The 21,597-nt window shown below is 40.9% G+C and overlaps 1 protein-coding gene across 1 annotated transcript in view; it reads left to right on the top strand.

The window, feature by feature from the left end:
- Positions 1-5,240: 5,240 nt before the first annotated feature.
- Positions 5,241-21,597, top strand: part of COPB1 (COPI coat complex subunit beta 1) — a 48,215-nt gene continuing 31,858 nt past the window's right edge. The window contains exons 1-5 of the mRNA XM_049780996.1: positions 5,241-5,259; positions 6,689-6,842; positions 13,632-13,861; positions 15,882-16,051; positions 19,454-19,568. Of these exons, the coding sequence (XP_049636953.1) occupies positions 6,752-6,842; positions 13,632-13,861; positions 15,882-16,051; positions 19,454-19,568 (606 nt within the window). The 5' untranslated portion in view covers positions 5,241-5,259; positions 6,689-6,751. The remainder of the gene's footprint in view (positions 5,260-6,688; positions 6,843-13,631; positions 13,862-15,881; positions 16,052-19,453; positions 19,569-21,597) is intronic.

Genomic DNA, 21,597 nt, shown 5'->3' with positions numbered 1-21,597 from the left:
ACTTGGGGGGGGGACATACCTAGCAGGACTTGGCCTTCACCTAGCTCTGTCCTCAGTGATCACTTCCTGTGGTCATCAGGAGACCATTAGGTGAGCTTATGCAAAACAGGTGCTCAGTTGATTGAGTTTGCTACCCTGGGAGGGGCAGTAAATGAGAAATGAAATAGTTTTTCCTGTAGCTGGAGAGATAGCACAGCGATAGGGTTATATACTGTGGCATACTGGGTGGGCATGTGGCCCACCCAGGACAGACATGGTATTTAATTCCCGGCATCCTGTTTGGTCCCCTGAGCCTGTCAGGAGCAATTTCTGACTAAAGAGCCAGAAGTTACCCCTGAGTGCCACCACTCAAGTTGTGGTCCAATTAAAGAAAAAGATTTTCTTCAGGTGGATTGTTTTTGTGTCTTCCAGTAGTGAACTTCTGTTTTTGTGTTATCTTTTTATACTTGTTATCTAAAGGTAAAACAATTATTAGGTTAAAAAAATCAACTAAAAGTGGCTATAGAGAGAGTAAGGTGCTTCCCTTGCATGCCTCAGACCAGATTGATCCCAGATTGATCCCTGTCACTGTATGATCCCCTAAGCACCTCCAAGAGTGATTCCTGAGCACAGCTAGGTGTTATCCAAGCCCCCCTCCCCCAAAAGGTGGTTTATATTGTACTTTGGCAGTAATTTTGGTAATTTTTCAATATGAGGTTTTAGTCTTCTTATACACAGACTTTATTTAAAACCTCCCAACATTGTAAGATTTAATACTATACATTTCATTGTGGTGCCTTTGTATTTGCTTTGCTTAATGTGTCATAGATAGTCTTTGTGGTCTGTGTGAAGTAATTATAAACAAAATTTCTACTAATATTCTTTCACATCTATCACTGATATACATCATCAATTTGCCTGTAAGTTTTAATTTTGCTGTTTTGCTTGTATACTGTTTTATATTTATTACATTTGCTACTTTTAAAAATTGGAATGATTAAAAATCAGTAAATTTGGTGACAGGAAATTAGAGCTTTTCAGCATCTGACCATTTTGTATTTTATGTATTTCTCTCTAAACTTTGATTTCCAAAATACTTAAAATTTTGTAATTCTTGATATATGTCAAGACCCTTGCTCTGGGCCCGGAGAGATAGCACAGCGGCGTTTGCCTTGCAAGCAGCTGATCCAGGACTAAAGGTGGTTGGTTCGAATCCCTGTGTCCCATATGGTCCCCCGTGCCTGCCAGGAGCTATTTCTGAGCAGACAGCCAGGAGTAACCCCTGAGCACTGCCGGGTGTGGCCCAAAAACCAAAAACCAAAAAAAAAAAAAAAAAGACCCTTGCTCTCAAATAGTGTATAATACAAATGGCTTTCAAAATAATCATGCTGATGGGACTGGCAAGGTGGCGCTAGAGGTAAGGTGTCTGTCTTGCAAGCACTAGCCAAGGAAGGACCACAGTTCGATCCCCTGGCGTGCCATATGGTCCCCCCAAGCCAGGGGCAATTTCTGAGTGCTTAGCCAGGAGTAACCCCTGAGCATCAAATGAGTGTGGCCCGAAAAACCAAAAAAAAAAAAAAAAAAAAGTAAGGAAGAGAGGAAGAAGTAGGGTATCTGCCATAAAACATAGAGGTAGGCTGGGGTGGGAGCGGAACTGGAGAAATTGGTATTGGGAAATGAACACTGTTTAAGGGATGAGTGTTGGAACATAATATGACTGAAATCACAATCAACTTTTTAACTATCATGGTGGTTTAATTTAAAAAATATTACATGCTAGAGTAAAAATATGTGCATGTTATAACTATCCAAGAAGAATTAAGCTATATAAGGTCCTACTACCTATTCAATGAGCTTTTTTTTTAAGTATAAACATTGGCAGTGATAAAAGTGCAAAAACGGGCCTGAGAGATAGCATGGAGATAAGACATCTGTCTTGCATGCAGAAGGTCGATGTTCGAATCCGGCATCCCATATGGTCCCCCAGGAGCAATTTCTGAGGTAGAGCCAGGAGTAACCCCTGAACGCTGCCGGGTGTGACCCCAAAAAAAAAACAAAACAAAACCAAAAAAATTGCAAAACTAATGGGGCCAGAGAGATAGCATAGAGTTAAGGTGTTTGTCTTGCATGCAGAAGGATGTCAGGATTCAAACCCTCGAGCCTGCCAGGAGCAATTTCTGAGTGTAGAGCCAGGAGTAACCCTTGAGCACTGCCAGGTGTAACCCACAAACAAACAAAAAGAAAGTGCAAAATTAAGAAATTATAAATGATTAGGTTTATTTTTAGTGACATCTCATATTTAAATTTGGTAATTTTTGTATTGTTTTGGGGCCACACCCAGTGATGCTCAGGGGTTACTCCTGGTTATGTGCTCAGAAATCGCTCCTGGCTTGGGGGGCCATATGTGATGCTGGGGGATCGAACTGTGGTTCGTCTTAAGCTAGCGCAGGAGAGACAGACCTTATCACTTGCACCACTGGTCCGGCCCCGACCTTTTTATATTTAAATTTCTTTAGCGTTTTACTCATAATAAACCTCAAATTTTATTATGTGACACAAGACAATCATACCCAGGGCAATTGTAATGAGTATGGTTAGTTATATAACAATGGTAGGCCAAATTTTTATTATTCTTATTTAAACCTAGTTTTTATGATGTATGGGATTTGTTTTCAGTCAACAAATTGTCATTCTTTGGTAAGTCAAATGAGCTGAAAACTAGGCAACTGCATTTATAACATGTTTTTAAAAACTCCAGAGGTCAGAGCAATAAATTAAGGCTCTTGCCTTGCCCAAGGCCAACCTGGGTTCAATCTCCCACATCTCTCATGGTTCCTGGAGCACTGCCAGGAGTGATTGCCAGTTCAGAGCCAGGAGTAACTTAAGCATTGGCAGGTCTGGCCCAAACATCAAAAATACAAAGCCTCCAAAGGCAGAGATGAACACATGATTTGCACCCTCAAGGTTCTGAGTTGGATTCCTGACACTGAAAGCCCACTGCAGTATACTTAGTATAGTTCTGGTGGCCCTAGAGCATTTGCCAGGATAGTTTTGTGGCCTTCAACATACCTGGGCCTGAGCAGAAGCACACCACGCTCAGACATACACTGCAGCCAAGTATTTCTGATAGGGACCCTTGAATGTGCAAGCACTCTGGGGAGTAGAGAGGGGAGGAGAAAATAAAATGCAAAAAACTAGCACCAATCTTAGATTAATCTCAAAGGAAGAATGCTGTATGGAAAAAATCAATCAAAACATCAGCTGGAGAGATGGCACAGTAAATGTTTGCCTTTTATGTGGCTGACAGGTTTGATGTTCGAAACCACATGAGCAGAGTCTGAAGTAAGTCCTAAGCACAGCCAGGTGATAGAAAACAACAACAATAAAAACAAAACCAAAAGTTTTTATGTAGTTCATTTATATTACATCCTTGAAGCAAGAGAACTAAAGAAATGGAGAGGGGCTGGCACTATAGTAGAGTGAGCAGTGTTTGCCTTGCATGCAGCTGACCCAGTTTGATCCTGGCCACTGCCCTGAACCCTGTCAGGAATGATTCCTGAGCACTAAACTAGGAGTAAGTCCTGAGCATCACTGAGTGCCCTTCTTCAAGTAAATAGTTGCCAGTGGTTTAGGAGGCAAATGGACTTAGTAGAATCATAGTATAAAGAAATTATTTTTTGAGGGAAAGAGTATTGAGTTCCACACAGGGTGGTATTCAGAACTTATTTCTGGAGGGAAGGCCACACACTGGTATTCAAGGCTTATTTATTCCTGGTTCTATTGAAAGATTATTTCTGGAAAATCTGCTCTATACAAGATAGTATCTCCTATGTCTCTAGCCCAGGTCTTTGTATCTTGGCTGGTGCTCATTAGTCTTAGTGGTTGAAATTGCCTAAAAGCAACTATACCAGTGCTTGAAAAAACTGGTCAAATCTGAATGAGAATAATAACTATCAATGTTAATTTTCTCTATTTTATACTGTACAATAATTATGCAAATTCCCACTACTGGAAGAAACAGCTTCACATGCCTCTACAGTTATCTAAAATAATCTTACCAATTTGAGATACACTTAAGTGCTGAAGCACATTGCCTTTGCGTTATATTTTATTTGCCCCTAAATTTAGGTTTTGTTTAATGGTTTTTTTTTTTTTGGGCCACACCCTGTGACGCTCAGGGGTTACTCCTGGCTATGCGCTCAGAAGTTGCTCCTGGCTTCTTGGGGGACCATATGGGACGCCGGGGGATCGAACCACGGTCCGTCCTAGGCTAGCGCAGGCAAGGCAGGCACCTTACCTCCAGCGCCACCGCCCGGCCCCCTTGTTTAATGGTTTTAAAAAAAAGAAATTTTTGGAGTTGGAGATATAGTACAATGGATAAGGCACTTCCTACTATGTGGTCGACCAGGGTTCAATCCCTGGCATCTATATTGTTTCCCAGGCCTGCTAGGAGTGATTCCTGAGTGCAGAGCCAGCAGTAACCCCCATGAGCATTACTGGGTGTGGCCCCAAAATCCAAGATTCCTTTTGTCCCCTGCAAAAGAAAAGTAGATCATAGATGCTCTGAGTTCTATTTTTCTGAGGGTAACCTGTTGATAAAGATAGACTGTGTAAATCTTAACAGTTTCTGTTCCTTTACATATTTCTAGTCTCAAGATGCCTATGTTCTGTCATGAAGAGAAACTTCTTTTCTTTCCGCTCACATTTCTGAATAAGTTTAACGAAAGAAAGAAACTATCTCTTCATATTAGTAGCGTCCCTCAGTGAAAGACTTGAAGATACTTCTTGCAAACAGTAATGAGTTTTACTTCCTTTGGGTGAGTTTCAGGGCCCAGTCTAGTGCACTTTCCACTGAACCACACAGTCCTGTAAAATGAGTTCTTTCCAAGAACTAACTTCCTAAACCCCTTCACTCTTTCCATCCATTAAAAAAAAAAAGGCCGTTTTTAAGTGGCCTTTAACTGGCCACAGCGATGAATGCCACTGCTAGTCTTGCAAAGTAACGTTTCCTGCATATATACTTCCACTCCAGCTGCTGCTGCCCAAATCAACCAGACAAAAGAGAAAGGGGAAAAAAAAAAAGACTGTCAGTGCGCAAACGCAGAACGGACGTGTCCTCTTCGGCTCGCCGTAGGCGCGAGGTGGCTGCCGTCCGGCCTCCCGCCCCCTTCCACGTCAGCCAAGGACTCGGCGGAGCCGCGGCCGCCCTGCGGGTTGCAGCTGGAGTGGACGGACGCCCCGTCGCGCCTCGGCCCGCCGCTGCCCCTCGCGAGGACCCAGGTAGCCGCGGCTCGCGAGCCCCCGGCCCGGAGACGCGTGCGGCGGGCCGGGCCGAGGCGCCAGAACCGGCTTCCCGGAGGGAAGACGCGGAAGGGACGCGACTAGGCCGCGGGCGTCGGGCCTGGCGGGTGGGAGCTCCGGGAGGGAGGAGCAGGGCTGGCGGGGGTCGCCCCTCGCGGGCCCCCCGGAGGCCCCTCTGCCGGCGGGGCCCAGGGCGGCGCTGCCGGAGGAGCTGGCTGCGGAGTCGAGATGGAGAGCGCCCTGGGGGGACCAGGAGGGCGTCTCGTCTCTCAGGGATGAATGCATGGGTGGGCCGAAGGGAACCGGTGTGTGTGTGTGTGTGTGTGTGTGTGTGTGTGTGTGTGTGTGTGTGTGTGTGTGTGTGTGTGTGTGGTATAATCGTGTTCTGTAATTTGGTGACAGTGTCACTGTCACTTTTCGTGGATGGACCTCAGATTTCCGTGTGTGTGTGTGTGTGTGTGTGTGTGTGTGTGTTTTAATTGTGCGCTATAATTTGGTGGAATGTCCACTGCCACGTTTCGTGGATGGACTTGAGATCTCCGTGTGTGTGTGTGTGTGTGTGTGTGTGTGTTTCCGTGTTCTGCAATATGGTGGAGTGGCCACTGTCACATTTTATGGATGGATCTCAGATCTCTGTGTGTGTGTGTGTGGTTTTGTGTGTGTGTTTTAACCGTGTTCTGTAATATGTTGGAGTGGGATTCTCGGCCACTGTCACTTTTCGTGGATGGACCTCACATCTCCCTGTGTGTGTTTTAATCTTGTTTTGTAATATGTTGGATTGGTGTGTGTATGTGTGCTTGCAGGTGTGTGTGGTTTTGTGTGTGTGTGTTTTAATCGTGTTCTGTAATATATTGGAGTAGGGCTCTCAGCCACTGTCACTTTTCGTGGATGGACCTCAGATCTCTCTTTGTGTGTGTGAGTGTGTGTATGTGTGTGTGTGTGTGTATGTTAATCGTGTTCTGTAATATGGTAGAGTGGCCGCTGTCACGTTTCGTGGATGGACCTCAGATCTCCGTGTGTGTGTGTGTGTGTGTGTGTGTGTGTGTGTGTGTGTTTTAATCGTGTTCTGCAATATGGTGGAGTGGCCACTGTCACGTTTTGTGGATGAACCTCACATCTCTCTGCCTGATTCTTTGGCCATAGGCAGGGCGGGGCAGGACAGCTAGTCGTGCACTTTGCTGAGGTTGGCAAGTGTGTGCGTTATCTTCGTGGGGTTCAAGTCAGTGGAACCCAGTGTAGGTGGAGGACACGCCCCTCTTCCACTTGAGAACTCAAAAGCCAAGCCGGATGAACTTTATTATTTTTTTTTCCGGATGAACTTTAGACGATAGTCACTGGCTATGATGGTTTGGTTTTTGTTCTGTTGTTCACTTGTAACCTTTATATGTGATGTATTTTTTTTTTCTAGATTCTCTGGCATCTTCTCATCCTTCCATCTGGTATTGAGGTGGGCTGATTGCAACCAGAAACCATGACGGCTGCTGAGAATGTGTGCTATACGTTAATTAACGTGCCGATGGATTCCGAACCACCATCCGAAATTAGCTTGAAAAATGATCTAGGTAAACCTGGATAATATTTTGCAAACTGCACGAGGACAATGAAAAGCGAATGCTGACTTCAAGTTTATCATTAGGAATGTTTAGATTCCGTCTGCAGTTTTCTAATGATAAAACAGTTTTCTGGTGGTAGGATAGATTTTTCTTTTTTCAGTAGATTATTGTCTTGATAAAAATGGCTGGTAGTATTGGGTTTGGAAATAAAAGATCTGTTTAGTTTAGTAAAGTAAAAAATGAAAGAGTGGGACCAGAACGATAGTACAGCAGATAGGGCTTTTGTCTTGCTTGAAGTTAACCTATATTTGAATCCTGGCATCCCCAATCCCCTACCAGGGGTGAACCCTGAGCGCAGAATCAGAAGTAAACACTGACACTCACCAGGTATGGCCCCCCAAAACAAACCCAAATAAACAAAAAGTCTATCTTCAAAATAACAATGCTCTCTTAATTTAATATAGTATGCTCAAGAATAGCTTACATTTTTCTATGGATAATATGTTTAGAATGTGTATTAGAATGGTTTCATTCTTTTGTGCACTTAATTTTATGTTACTGAACTTGTAAAATCAAATGAACTTTTTTTCCCTAGGTTCTCCTCCACTGGAACAAATAAATCCTGGAATGGATATCTTTTTCCAGAATAGTTTAAGCACCACCCACCCCCATTTTTTACTTTCGTGGACTTATGACACTTAGTGTAAAGCATAAAACATGCCTATGGTATTCTGGATCTTTATTTTGCATATATCTTATTGAAGTAACATGGTTTACAGAAGGTAAATGCTTGTTTTAGGGGGATCATGTTAGCGCAGCATTCTCTTCCACCATTATCAATATTCCTCCAAGCACATGAGCTTTTTGTTGACAAAATTTATGCAAAGAAAAAAACACAAAACTATATTTCTGGTTTTTAAAAATGTTTGTTGTGTTTTTATTTTATGAGTGATTCTGCTGTCACAAAAGACTTTAAAATATGTACCTTACAAATTAATTATTCTTACCTAATTGTCAATTACTAAAGTCAAGTTTATTTTTAGGAGGGGGGGTTGGGCCACACCGGTGACACTCAGGGGTCACTCCTGCCTATGCACTCAGAAATCGCTACTGGCTTGGGGTACCATATGGGTTGCCAGGGACCAAATCGAGGTCCATCCTAGGTTAGTGCATGTGAGGTAAACGCCCACCGCTTGTGCCACTGCTCTGCCCCATCTTTTTTTTTTTTTAATTTTTTTTTATAATATCTTTAAACACTATGATTATGAACATGACTATAGTTGGGTTTCAATCACAAGAAGAATATTCCCCTTCACCAGTGCATTCCCACCACCAATGACCCTCATCTCCCTACTCCCACACACCCCTCCTATATACGGAAACAGACATTCTACTTCTATCTCACGATATGAAGCTCACCTCAAAGAGAGGTGAGTACAGTTAGAGAAATAATACACTGGCAACTCCCAAGACAGTGTTAATGAGTGAAAGAAGTAGAATGCCTGTTTCCTCAGTTTTCATGTTACATGAGATTGTAGAATTGAATGCAATAATAGTGAACAAACTGGAGAGACAGTATAGCACGTAAGGTGCTTGTCTTGCACTTGGCCAATCTTGGTCTCAGCATTGCATATGGTCTGTCAGGAGTTGATTCCTTTAGTGAATCAGAAGTAAGAAGAGGGGCCGGGAAGGTGGTGCTAGAGGTAAGGTGTCTGCCTTGCAAGCACTAGCCTAGAATGGATCACGGTTCGATCCCCCGGCGTCCCATATGTTCCCCCAAAGCCAGAGGCGATTTCTGAGCGCATAGCCAGGAGTAACCCCTGAACGTCAAATGGTGTGGCCCAAAAACCAAAAAAAAAAAAAAAGAAGAAGAATCTTAAGTAAGCCTTGAGCATAGCTGATTGTGCACTTCCCCCCTCTGCCAAAATAGTGAGTGAACTTTCATTACAGTTTTCTTTTAATTGACAAGTTTTTTATTTTGAGATATTCCCCCTTTCAAATACTTGAGATGATAGTTTTGATGAAAATAAAGAACAAAACCTAAAAAAAAGTAGCAAAACCTGTCCCTAATTGTGATAGTATTTTTTAAATTGCAGCTATCTCTATCAATAAATATGTAGTCTCAGTTGATTTTTTGTTTTGTTTTGGAGCCTCTCTGCAGTGCTCCGGGGTTACTCCTGTTCTGCGCTTAGAAATGGTTCCTGGCAGGCTCGGGGGACCATATGGGTGGGATGCTAGAGATCGAACCCAAGTCCATCCCAGGTCAGCCACATACAAGGCAAATGCCCTACCACTGTGCTATGACTCTGATCCCAGTAATTTCAGGTGTTTGGTTTTTTTTTTTAACTTTCTAATGGGTAACAAATATTTTGTTTTTGAAGTATTAAGTTGCTTTATCTACAATTAGCATCACTTCTTATGAGCCCCCAGTGACTAGCTGGACATTCCTTATAATAGGAAATAACTTTTAAATTAGCAAATTGAATTGATATTTGGTGGTTTTTTGTTTGGTTGGTTTTGATAGTATTCATAGGGAAAAGGCAGTTCTGGAAATGGTAAAATTGTGGAAAGAGGTGTCTCCTTCTCAGTTTGACTTCTCAGTATGAGTAACCATTTAAGTAAAGGACATGAAGTCCTTTATGAAATCCACACCTAAAATAGTGTCCATTTAATATACTTAATCTTTTCCAAACTTTTAGTTACAAGTAATATCTTTTTTTGTTTATTTTTCTAGAGTTTTATCTTTTAAAAATTTTAGATTTGTTAGTTTGTGAAAAGTTGTCAAAAATTGAAATTAAAGAAGCCATTGTATTATAGTGATATACTTTTATGCCCATTGGACTTTATGTTCTTTAGACTATAAAACATACTTAAAACATTTTTTCAATATTTTTTTTGTTTTTTGGGCCACTCCCAGTGATGCTCAGGAGTTACTCCTGGTTATATGCTCAGAAATCGCTCTTGGCTTTGGGGGACCACATGAGATGCCAGGTATAGAACAGAGGTCTGTCCTAGATCAGCTGTGTGCAAACGCCCTACTGTTGTGCTATCGATCCGGCCCCTCAATTTTTTTTAAGGACCATTTGAATTTCTTTTTATTTTCTTTAAACTTTATAGATTGGTTGGTTGGTCGTTGGGTTACACCCAGCGGTGCTCAGGGCTTATTCCTGGCTCTGCACTCAGATATCACCCCTGGGTGAATCATATGGGATGATGAGAATCGAACTCCATCCCTCCCAGGTCAGTTGCATGCAAGGCATATTCCCTACCACTGTGCTATCTCTCTGGCCCCATTTTTTTCAATTTAAATTCATACAGGAAGCTTTGGGAAATAGAGGTTGCCACCCCAGCACAAAAAAAAAAAAAAAAAGAAAGAGAGAGAGAGAGAGAGAGAGAGAGAGAGAGAGAGAGAGAGAGAGAGAGAGAGAGAGAGAGAGAGAGAAAGAAAGAAAGAGAAAAAAATCAACTTGGTTGTTGTCAGAGGGATCATTCCTAGTGGTGTGGGACTATATGGGGTGCTGGGGATTAAACCTGGATTGGACACATGCTAATGTACAATTTGCTATACTATGGCTCTCGCCCCTTGTCTGTTGTAGGTACTGTCACTTATTCTAATCCACTGTTTTATTTCATCTTCTTATTTTTTAATTGAATATGACTTGATATGGCATACCCTGTTGACCCCTACTTATATGGCAGAAGACAAGGAGGGGAGCAATGAATTAGAATTTAGCCTATTTTGGAGCCAGAGAGATAGCATGGAGGTAAGGCGTTTGCCTTTCATGCAGAAGGTCATTGGTTCAAATCCCGGCATCCCATATGGTCCCCCGAGCCTGCCAGGAGCGATTTCTGAGCGTGGAGCCAGGAGTAACCCCTAAGTGCTGCTGGAAAAAGAAGTTAGCCTATTTAAAATAAAACTTGATCCTTTCCATGGAAAGGGTAAATTTGTTATTTATTTACTATATTGTAGTACCTTCACCTGAGGATAGTCTCTGAACATTCAGAAAAATACGAACATACATAGCAAAACTAGTTAACATACATTTTATTTACCTGGTGTCAATATAAAAGAAGTCTTCCCTGCTATATTACCAGTTGGTTATTTATTATCTTTCTCTCTTTTGGTAGCAATAAGGCACACTATTAAAGGAACATAAGCTTTCATTGTTGGGAACTTATTACTATATTAGGCCAAAATCTGCCTTCTGGTAACTTTTATATATTCTATGCTTTGTCATGATTTATTTTTTTGCCTGTTTATTTTCTATTAATCCCTGTTCATATCATTTTACCTGTTACTTTTATGCTTGTTCTTATATTTGTATTTTTGAATTTTGAATTTTGGACCCAAATTTTTTTTTTACCAATCTTTAGTTTTTAGGGATAATAATGTGAAATTACAGATTGTTATTTATAGTTAAAATATTTACTTTTCCATAAAATTTATTACAGTTAAGATAATATATTTATAGTGATATTGATATTTTTGGTCTTAACACTTTCCTACCACCAAAGTGTCCTAGACACCCTGCAACTCTTCATCTCCATATTTTGCTTTTCCTTTGCTTGTTTTGGGGTCACACCCAGTAGTGCTCAAGGCTTACTCTTGGTTCTGCCCTCAAGGATCACTTCTGACAGGGCTTGCTGGACTATCCTGGGTGCCAAGTATAGAATTGGGTCTGCCATGTGCAAGGCAAGTGCCCTGCCTTCTGTACTGTCTCTCTATCCACTCCATATACTGAATTTGTTTGTTTTGGGGCCACATCTGGCAGTACTCAGGGATTACTCCTGGCTCTGCTCTCAGCAATTATTCCTGGCAGTGCTTGGGAACCATATGTATTGAACCTGAGTTGGCTGCATGCAAGGCAAATGCCCTACCCTCTGTGCTATTGCTGTGGCCCTACATTGAATTTTTTTGTTTTGTTTTTGAGTCACACCCAGCAGCACTGAGGAGATACTCCTGGCTCTGAGCTCAGAAATTGCTCCTGGCAGGCACAGGGAACCACTGTGCTAGCTCTCCGCCCCCAATTCTTTTTTTTGTTTGTTTGTTTTTTGTTTGGGGGACCATATCTGGCAGCGCTCAGGACTTACTCCTGGTTCTGCGTTCAGAAATCGCTCCTGGTAGACTGGGGGATCTTATGGAATGGCGAGGATCTAACCTGGGTCTGTCCTGGGTTGGCCGCATGCAAGGCAAACACCTTACCACTGTGCTATCGCTCCAGCCCTCCTACATTGAATTATTTTTTCTTCTTTTTTTGGGGGGGGGCCTACACCCGGCAGTGCTCAGGGGTTACTCCTGGCTGTCTGCTCAGAAATAGCTCCTGGCAGGCACGGGGGACCATATGGGACACCGGGATTCGAACCAACCACCTTTGGTCCTGGATCAGCTGCTTGCAAGGCAAACGCCACTGTGCTATCTCTCCGGGCCCTCCTACATTGAATTTTTAAGACTAATAGTAAACTGACATTTTAAATTAGTCATTCTTAATTCTAATTAATGACAAGTGATATAGTACCTTTTAACTTTCTTCTGATATTTTAGAACTTTTCTTAAGAAAAGTTCTTAAGGGGCCAGGAAAATGACTCAAAGGAATATGCAGGAGTCCAGGTTTGATTCTCAGCATCATCTTATCTCATCAGGTTTCACTGTGAAGTGCTACCTACTTATATCCCCAGCACCCAAGAACCACTGAGCATGCTCCTCTTCTCCCCCAAAGTTTTATAATATCTTGATTATATAGTGTGACTTTGGAATTATCGTATTTTCCGTCGTATAGGACGACTTTGAAACAAAAAAAAATTCAACCGAAAATCAGGGGTCATCTTTTATGCCGAGTATATCCTGAAAAACCTATCGCTAAACGAAAATCGTTGGATATAGCCACAAAACGAATTTTCCAACTCGATCCTGCACCAATCACTGCCAGGCTGCTCGGATCGCCTCTCTGACTCAGCCAATCCAAGCAGGCTTTTTATGCATGCAAATTAGACAATGTTCTGGACCCGAATTTACACTATCAAAAGCCTGCTCAGATTGGCCAGAGTCAGAGAGGAAGTCTATTACAGTAGAACCTTTGAACCTTTGCTTGTTGTGATTGGCTCACTGTGGTACATACAGTTGCAGCACAGGAACGTTCTGTCTGATACAGGGGATATAGGCCTAAACCTATGTTTTAACTGTAAAATTAGGGATTGATCTTATACGCCAGAAAATACGGTAGTCTAGGCTGTAACTTCTCAAATTTTTTTGAACTCAAGAAAATGTCATTAACTTTTTTCTTCGCTCAGTTATAATGATTAAGAAAATCCATTTCAAATGGATTTGAAACTTCTTTGAATTGAGAAGCATTGAGACCATCTATTTGCATTTCAAAAATAGATGTGGGTTGGAGAGATAGTACAGCAGGTACGGCATTTGGCCTTGCATGCAACCAGCAAGGTTTCACTCCCTGCACCCTATTTGTCCCTTGAGTATTGCCAGGTATTGCCCTAACCCAAAATAATTTTTAGAGATGTTTATTTATAACTTCTATATTATTTGGTAAAACTAAAGATTTATAGTCTCTGCATTAATTGTAATGGTTAGAAACTAGGTATTTAATCCAATGCTTTCAGATTATGTGTAAAGAACCATTTTTTTTTTTAAGAGAAATGAAAATACATTTAGTTACTTGTGACAAAATCTTTCTTGTTTCTTGAGTCCATATGATAACCATTGTTGAGGAACTGCTTTGGAAATTATTTGAGTTTTCTTTTTGGATAATTGAGCTCTACTTTTTCCTTTAATTTTTAAATTAGAAAAAGGAGATGTGAAGTCAAAGACTGAAGCTTTGAAAAAAGTAATCATCATGATTCTGAATGGTGAAAAACTTCCTGGACTTCTGATGACTATCATTCGATTTGTGCTACCTCTTCAGGATCATACTATTAAAAAGTTACTTCTGGTGTTTTGGGAAATAGTTCCTAAAACAACTCCTGATGGAAGACTTTTACATGAAATGATCCTTGTATGTGATGCATATAGAAAGGTAAGACAATCATATTTATTTCTTAATATTGTTTTGACTTTAACTCATTATAAAATTGGTCAAATGAGTTTTAATTTTAATTTCTCTTAATTTTGAGCAACATCTGAAAGTGCTCTGGGCTTATTCCTGCCTCTTCGTTCAGGGGATCGTACCGCATTGGAGATCCAGGTTGGGCCTCCTATATGCAAAACATTCTCAACCTGTTGAGCTATCTCTCCAGTCCTCTTTTAAAATCTTTTACTGAGGGGCAAAAGCAATAGAACAGCAGTAGGGCATTTGCCTTGCATAACATGACCTGGGACAAACCCAGCTTCGATCTCTGGCATCCCATATGGTCCCCCGAGCCTACCAGGAGTGATTTCTGAGCGTACAGCCAGGAGTAACCCCTGAGTGCCACAGGGTGTGGCTCAATAAACAAAACGAAACAATCTTTTACTGACCTTAGGTCTTATGTAAGTTGTAGATATTTGGAACTGAAGATATAATTATAAGTTACTGTAACAATTGATTAAATATTTTAAATATTTGCTTTGAAATGTTTACCTATTTTATCTTATTTATGTATATAATCTTTAAGCACTATGATTACAAGCAGATCGTAGTTGAGTTTCAGTCATAAACAGTGCCACATTCCTAGTGCAACATTCCCACTATCAATGCCCCCCCCCCCTTCGCAATCCTTGCCTGTATTTGAGACAGGCATTCTACTTCTCACTTATTCAGATTGTCATGATAGTTGTTAGTGTAGTTATTTCCCTAACTGCACCACTACTCCTTGTGGTGAGCTTCATATTGTGAGCCGGTCCTTCTAACCCTCATCTCATTGTCTCTGGGGATTGTTACAATAATGTCCTTAATTTTTCTTAAGACCCATAGATGAGTGAGACTATTCAGTGTCTGTCTCTCTCCCTCTGACTTATTTCACAGCATAATAGATTCCATGTACATCCAGGTATAGGAAAATTTTATGACTTCATCTCTCCTGACAGCTGCATAATATTCCATTGTGTATATGTACCACAATTTCTTTAATCATTCATCTGTTAAAGGGCATCTTGGTTGTTTCCAGAGTCTGGCTATTGTAAATAGTGATGCAATGAATATAGGTGTGTGGATTTTTGAATTGTATTTTTGTGTTCCTAGGGTCTATCCCTAGGAGTGGTGTAGCTAGATCATAGGGAGCTCAATTTTCAGTTTTTGGAGGAATCTCCATGTTTTTTTTCATAAAGGCTGAACTAGACTGCATTCCCACCAGCAGGGAATGAGAGTTCCTTTCTCTCCACACCCCCGCCAGCACTGTTGGTTCTCATTTTTTGTGATGTGTGCCAGTCTTTGTGGCATGAGATAATACCTCATTATTGTTTTGATTTGCATCTCCCTAATGATTAGTGATGTGGAGCATTTTTTTATATGTCTTTTGGCCATTTCTATTTCTTCTTTGAAGAAGTATACGTTCATTTCTTCTCCCCATTTTTTGAAAGGGTTAGATGTTTTTTTCTTGTTAAGTTCTGTCAGTACCTTGTATATTTTCGATTTTAGCCCCTTAGTTGATGGGTATTAGGTGAATACTTTCTCCCAGTCTGTGTTGCTTTGAATTTTTACATATTAATAAAATATAATGGCACATAGATATAAGATGTTAGTGTGATACGGTAGCTAAAATTTGCTTTAATCAGTAGGAGTAGGATGGAAATTTTCTGTTAATATAGAACTTTTACTTCAAACCTGCACACCAAATTCTTTATTAGAAAATCACATTTAAAAATGACATTTTTTTTTTTTTTTGGTTTTTGGGCCACACCCGGTGGTTGTGGCTCAGGGGTTACTCCTGGCTATGCACTCAGAAGTCGCTCCTGGCTTGGGGGACCATATGGGATGCCGGGGGATCGAACCGCGGTCCTTCCTAGGCTAGCACTTGCAAGGCAGACACCTTATCTCTAGCGCCACCACACCGGCCCCAAAATGACTTATTTTTATAAAATGCTATAACTCAACATTTTCATATATAATTTTGTATCAGGATCTTCAACATCCTAATGAATTTATCCGAGGATCAACTCTTCGTTTCCTTTGCAAATTGAAAGAAGCAGAATTGCTGGAACCTCTCATGCCAGCTATCCGTGCCTGTTTGGAGCATCGGCACAGCTATGTCAGAAGAAATGCTGTTTTGGCCATCTATACTATCTATAGGTAAATAAAGATATTCTTTTGGCTTAGTTCTTTTTTTGTTTCGTTTTGTTTTGTTTTTGGGTCACACCCGGCAGTGCTCAGGGGTAACTCTTGGCTCTACGCTCAGAAATCGCTCCTGGCAGGCTCGGGGGACCATATGGGATGCTGGGATTTGAACTGGAGTCTCTCCTGTGTAGGCCATATGCAAGGCAAATGCCTTGCCGCTGTGCTATCTCTCTGCCCCCTAAGGGCTTTACTCTTTTGACTATATTTATTTAGGTTTATTTAGTTTTTGGTTTTGGGGTCATACCTATTGATGCTTATAAGTTACTTCTGATTCTGCATTCAGAAATTACTCCTGACAGTGCTCAGTAGACCATACAGGATGATGGAGATTCAACCTGGGTTGACCATGTACAAGGTACACCCTACCTACTGTACTCTCTTTCCAGTTTCCATACATTTTTGACTATGTGTTTTTGTAGGACGTGAGTCTTGTCTTTTTGCCATTAGAGATCTTAAGGAGGGAACTTTTTAAGTAGGAAGATTACAATTTTCAGCTGACTTTCTGTTCCTTGAAACCTGAAGATTTTTGGACTTTTAAAAACAATTTATTGGGCCAGAGAGATAGCACAGTGGTAGGGCATTTGCCTTGCATGTGACAGCCCAGGAGATGGTGGTTCAGTTTCCACCATCCTTATGGTCCCCCTTGCCTGCCAGGAGCGATTTCTGAACATAGGGCGAGGAATAACCCCTGAGCACTGGCAGGTGTGACCTGAAAACAAAACAAAACAAAAATCTGGGCTGAAGAAATAGTTCAATGGACTGACTACAAAGTATGGCTTGCATGTGAGAAGCCTGGGTTCAATCCCTGGGACAATTTGGTCCCCAAGCACTGCTGGAAACATCTGTCTGTCATCTATCACAGTGCTAGAAATAACCCCTGAGTATTTCTGGGTGTTACACCAAAACCAAATTAATACAGTCAAAGAATGGATTTCTGGTTAATAATGTAGAGTTTTAAAAGATGTTATCAGACATGAACTTTCAGAACTTAAGTTACAGTTCAGAAACTAAAAGTTGTTAATTGGAAATTTAATAGAAATTTAAAGATTGCTCTACTGTGATTTTCAACCTTCATACCTGTGGATTAACAGTGGTCTGAGAACCAGTAATTTAAACCCCTGCTCTAAACTCACTGAGTAACCTGTGACCAATGAAGTTCTGTGAACTAGTGTTTAAAACCATAGGTTTAATATCAGGACTTTTCCACTTGTGACCTCTTTTCTCACAAGAAATTTTTTTTTTGGGGGGGGCAAACCTGGCGAGGTTCAGGGATTACTCTGGCTCTGCACTCATGAATGACAACTGAGTGGGGTTCATATGAGATGGTGATCAAATCCAGGTTGATTGCAAGCTAAACATTCTGCCCTCTGCAATATTGCTCTGATCCCTCCCGAGAAGATTTTTACAGCACTTCAGGTATATAGGTATCCATATATAATATTTGCAGGTAATTAATCATAAATCCATTGTAGTGTTCAGAACACCCTGGAACTCCTCCCAGCACTTCTTAGCCAACTGGACTGCTGGTTCAGTGCACTAAAGGGCATGCATTTGCCTTAAAGGGCCCTTTAGTGCCAAGAATTTTAAGGACCACCCTTGGTAGTGCTTAGTAGCCTCCAGAGCACCCCTTGATGCTCAGGGAGTCAAGTGGTGAGAGGGATTGGATCAGGATCAACCACATACAAGGCATTCATCTTAACCCTTGTACTATCTCTTTTACCCCTTAAATAAAATTTTTATTTGGGTGTTTGGGGTCCTGTGCTCAGGAGCTTTTTTTTATCTCTGTTCACAGAAGTGACCTCTGAACTCTAGAGACCATTCTCTGGTGCCAAGGTTTTAAACTGAGGTTGACCTTAGGGAAGGCAAGCATGTACATGCACACATGCACATGCACATGTACGCATCTGTACTAGTTCTCTGACCTAAATAAGCATTTTAAAAAGTTAAACAACTTCATATGGTATTGTGGAGAACAGTTTAGAAGCCTGGGTTTATGTGATGCTAAGAAATTGTTGGTGGGGCCAGAACAATAGCACAGTAGGTAGAGCATTTTCTTTGCAAACAGCTGACCCAGGTTTAATCCCCAGCATCCTAAAGGTCCTCCACACCTGCCACACACACGCACGCGCGCGCACATACACACATAAGCATCACGCACACAATAAATTATTATTGATGTTTGGTGATAGTTATTTTTGTTTGTTTTTTTTTTTTTTTGGCTTGGGAGCCACATCCAAATGTGTATCCAAGTTATAAAAATCATGATAAGCAGTTTGAAGGGTAACTTGAACTTAGTTCTTTTTTTTTTTTCTTTTGCTTGCTTTGGGGCTATAACGAGCAATGTTCAGGGTTTAGTACTGGTTCTGCATTCAGAAATCACTCCTGCCAGTCTTAGGGGACCATATGGGATTACAAGGATTGCACTTGGGTCAGCTGCATGCAAGGCAAATGCCCTACCTGCTGTGCTATTGCTCTGGCCCCCTTGGTGATTGTTTTTAGTAAGCTGGGATTGGTTTCTATGTGCTACAAATAAAAATCTCTTAACAGAGAGGTGGTACAAGGAATAAAGGCATTTGCCTTGCATGCAGTTTGATCTCTGGCACCACATACAGTGCCCCAAGCACCACCAAGAGTGATCCCTGAGCACAGAGCTAGGAGTAAGTCCTGCCTACTAGGTATGACCAAATTCACCACTGTCCCAATTAAAAAACTTTTTTTCAAAAATGAAGGACTGGGGGGATAGTTCAAAGGATCACCAGAGTGTTGCTTTGCATCCAGAGTTCCCAATTTCAATTCTTGGTATTTTATAGTCCCCTGAGCATTACCCTTGAGTGATTGCTGAGCACCATAGGGTGGTCCCAACCCCTCCAAAGATAAAGTAAAAATAGTATATATATCTATGAATTCTATTTTCCCTGATAATACTTCATAAGGGTTCTTTCATTACCTTGAGATTTTCATCATGACCATTTTATAGTTATAAGTATATGACAGTTATGAAAATATTTTAGTTGATAGCATGTTGAATGAATCAGCTTTTTTTGTTTAACTAGAAAATATATAATTTGATAGGATTGAATTTTTTGTTTTTTTAATTTTGCCAACTCAGTAGTGCTCAGGGATTACTCCTGGCAGAAATTGCTCCTGGCAAGCTCAGTATGGGATACGGGGATCGAACATGGGTCCATCCTGGGTTGGCCTTGTGCAAGACAAATGCCCTACCGTTGTGCTATTGCTCCAGCCCCAATTTGATAGGATTGTAATACTTGTTGAAGGTTAATTTTAATATTATCTTTAAAGTTACTAACAACAGAATAGATTTTCATTAACTATACATATTACCTGTTTTATTTACAGAAATTTTGAACATCTTATACCTGATGCTCCTGAACTAATACATGACTTTTTGGTGAATGAGAAGGATGCAAGTTGCAAAAGGAATGCATTTATGATGCTAATTCATGCAGATCAGGTGAGTGTTTTGTGGGGTTTTGGGGTGAGCATGGCAGTGGGGGGGGGGGGTTCTTCCTGACACACCTGTGTGGCCTGATTGTTTGGTACCCGACCTTATTTGGTGCCTGACCTTGTTGACTCACAAATCAGTCTAGCAGTACTGAGGGTTCTTCAGACAGGCCGTGTGCCACAGTCCTGGAGTTATCTTCCCAGTCCTAGCAAAGTATTTTATGAAACATAGTTTTATGGCTGCATTTAAATTGGGGGGCCAGAGCAAAAGCAAAAATACCGTGGATTGGATGCTTGTCTTGCATGCAGCTGACACAGGACTCATCCCTAGCAAATTATATGGTTCTCTGAGCACGACCAGAGGTGATTCCTGAATACAGTTAGTAACCCCTAAGCATCACCTTTGTGACCAAAAACAAACAAGAAACCCAAAGAAGTAAATAAAAAGATGTGAACTAAAAGTAATGCATAAGCCTATTAAGGTTTTAGTAACTTGCTTTTTAAACTTATTTTCTGTGACAAAGGGGGCTTCCTAAAGATTCTCGGGAATATATTTGTTTCTTTGTTTCTGATTTTTTGTTTTGGGGCCACACTTGGCAGCACTTAGGGGACACTCCTGGCTCTGTGCTCAGAAATCACTCCTGGGGGCTGGGAAGGTGGCGCTAGAGGTAAGGTGTCTGCCTTGCAAGCGCTAGCATAGGACAGACCGCAGTTCGATCCCCTGGTGTCCCATATGCCCCCCCAAAGCCAGAGGTGATTTCTGAGCTCATAGCCAGAAGTAACCCCTGAGTGTCAAATGGGTGTGGCCCAAAAGCCAAAAGAAAATAGCACTCCTGGGGGCTGCAGTGATTAGCACATGGTAGGGTGTTTGCCTTGCATGCAACCAATCCGGGATAGACCTTTGTTTGATCCCCGTGTCCCATATGGTCCCCCGAGCCAGGAGCGATTTCTGAGCACATAGTAACCCCTGAGCATTACGGGTGTGGCCCAAAAAGCAAAAAAAAAAGAAAGAAAGAAAGAAAAGAAATAACTCCTGGCAGGCTTAGGGGACTATATTGGATGCCAGGAATAGAACTCAGGCCAACCATATACAAGGCAAATGCCCTACCTGCTGTGCTTTCGTTCTGGCTCCAGATTATTGAGAATATTACTTATTTTTTTATATAATTGACAACATTATTTTAAAGCAACATTACAGTTTTTTCCCTAGATTGAAATTACTATGGTTATATGCTATAGAACTGTACTCTAAGGCATTAGTTTTCTGTTCTTCCTCTACTGGTTTAGATCAAAAGGTGTTTGTCTAAAGAAATAGCTTGGTATAGGGTCTATTCTGAGTCATGTCTGGGAAAGTAGGCTAACATTTGTTATAAATTGTTGGATTCTCCAAATTTTAAACTTTGTAAGTAGATGGCAACGCTAAATCTAGCTCTTTTAAAGTTTATGAATCCAGTGCTGGTTAGCAGTGACTCTGCATGCATATATTAGTATCATCTAATCTTAGAAATTTTGCTAACTACTGTTTGCCATTTGAACTGGGAAATAATGTGTATGGAGACTAAAATGTATAAAGTCTGTCCATTTCTCTGAAATATAGATGCCTTCGTTTTATCTTTGTAAACTAAATTATTAAAAAGTTATTTATTTGGGCTACAAATTTTGTTCCTTTGTGCAGCTGGTGTCACCTTTTGTTTTTTTTGGAATTAATGCTATTCATCTGTATGAAGGGATATATTCAAAAATAGTTTGATAGAATTTGCTGGTATTTTTACTATAGAGCTGATATTGAGGCCATTTTTCTATTTCATAGTATTGTATATAAAAATTCATATGATTTTTCTCTAAAGGTTTTAAAAATAGTCCTTAAAACAACTGATTTTATTTATCACACACACACACACACATATATATATATATAGGATATCATGTATGAATAGTTTGCATTTATTTAGTTGCTAGAAAATTTAGACCCCAAATTTGTACCCTATTAATAAAAATGGTGCTTGACTTTGTGGGCAATAGTTATGGACAGCAGTTAT

The sequence above is a fragment of the Suncus etruscus genome, chromosome 9 (genome assembly GCF_024139225.1).
Source record: "Suncus etruscus isolate mSunEtr1 chromosome 9, mSunEtr1.pri.cur, whole genome shotgun sequence".
Lineage (NCBI taxonomy): Eukaryota > Metazoa > Chordata > Mammalia > Eulipotyphla > Soricidae > Suncus > Suncus etruscus.
Note: the sequence above shows the minus strand (reverse complement) of the source record. Positions and strands in the feature narration are given on the sequence as shown.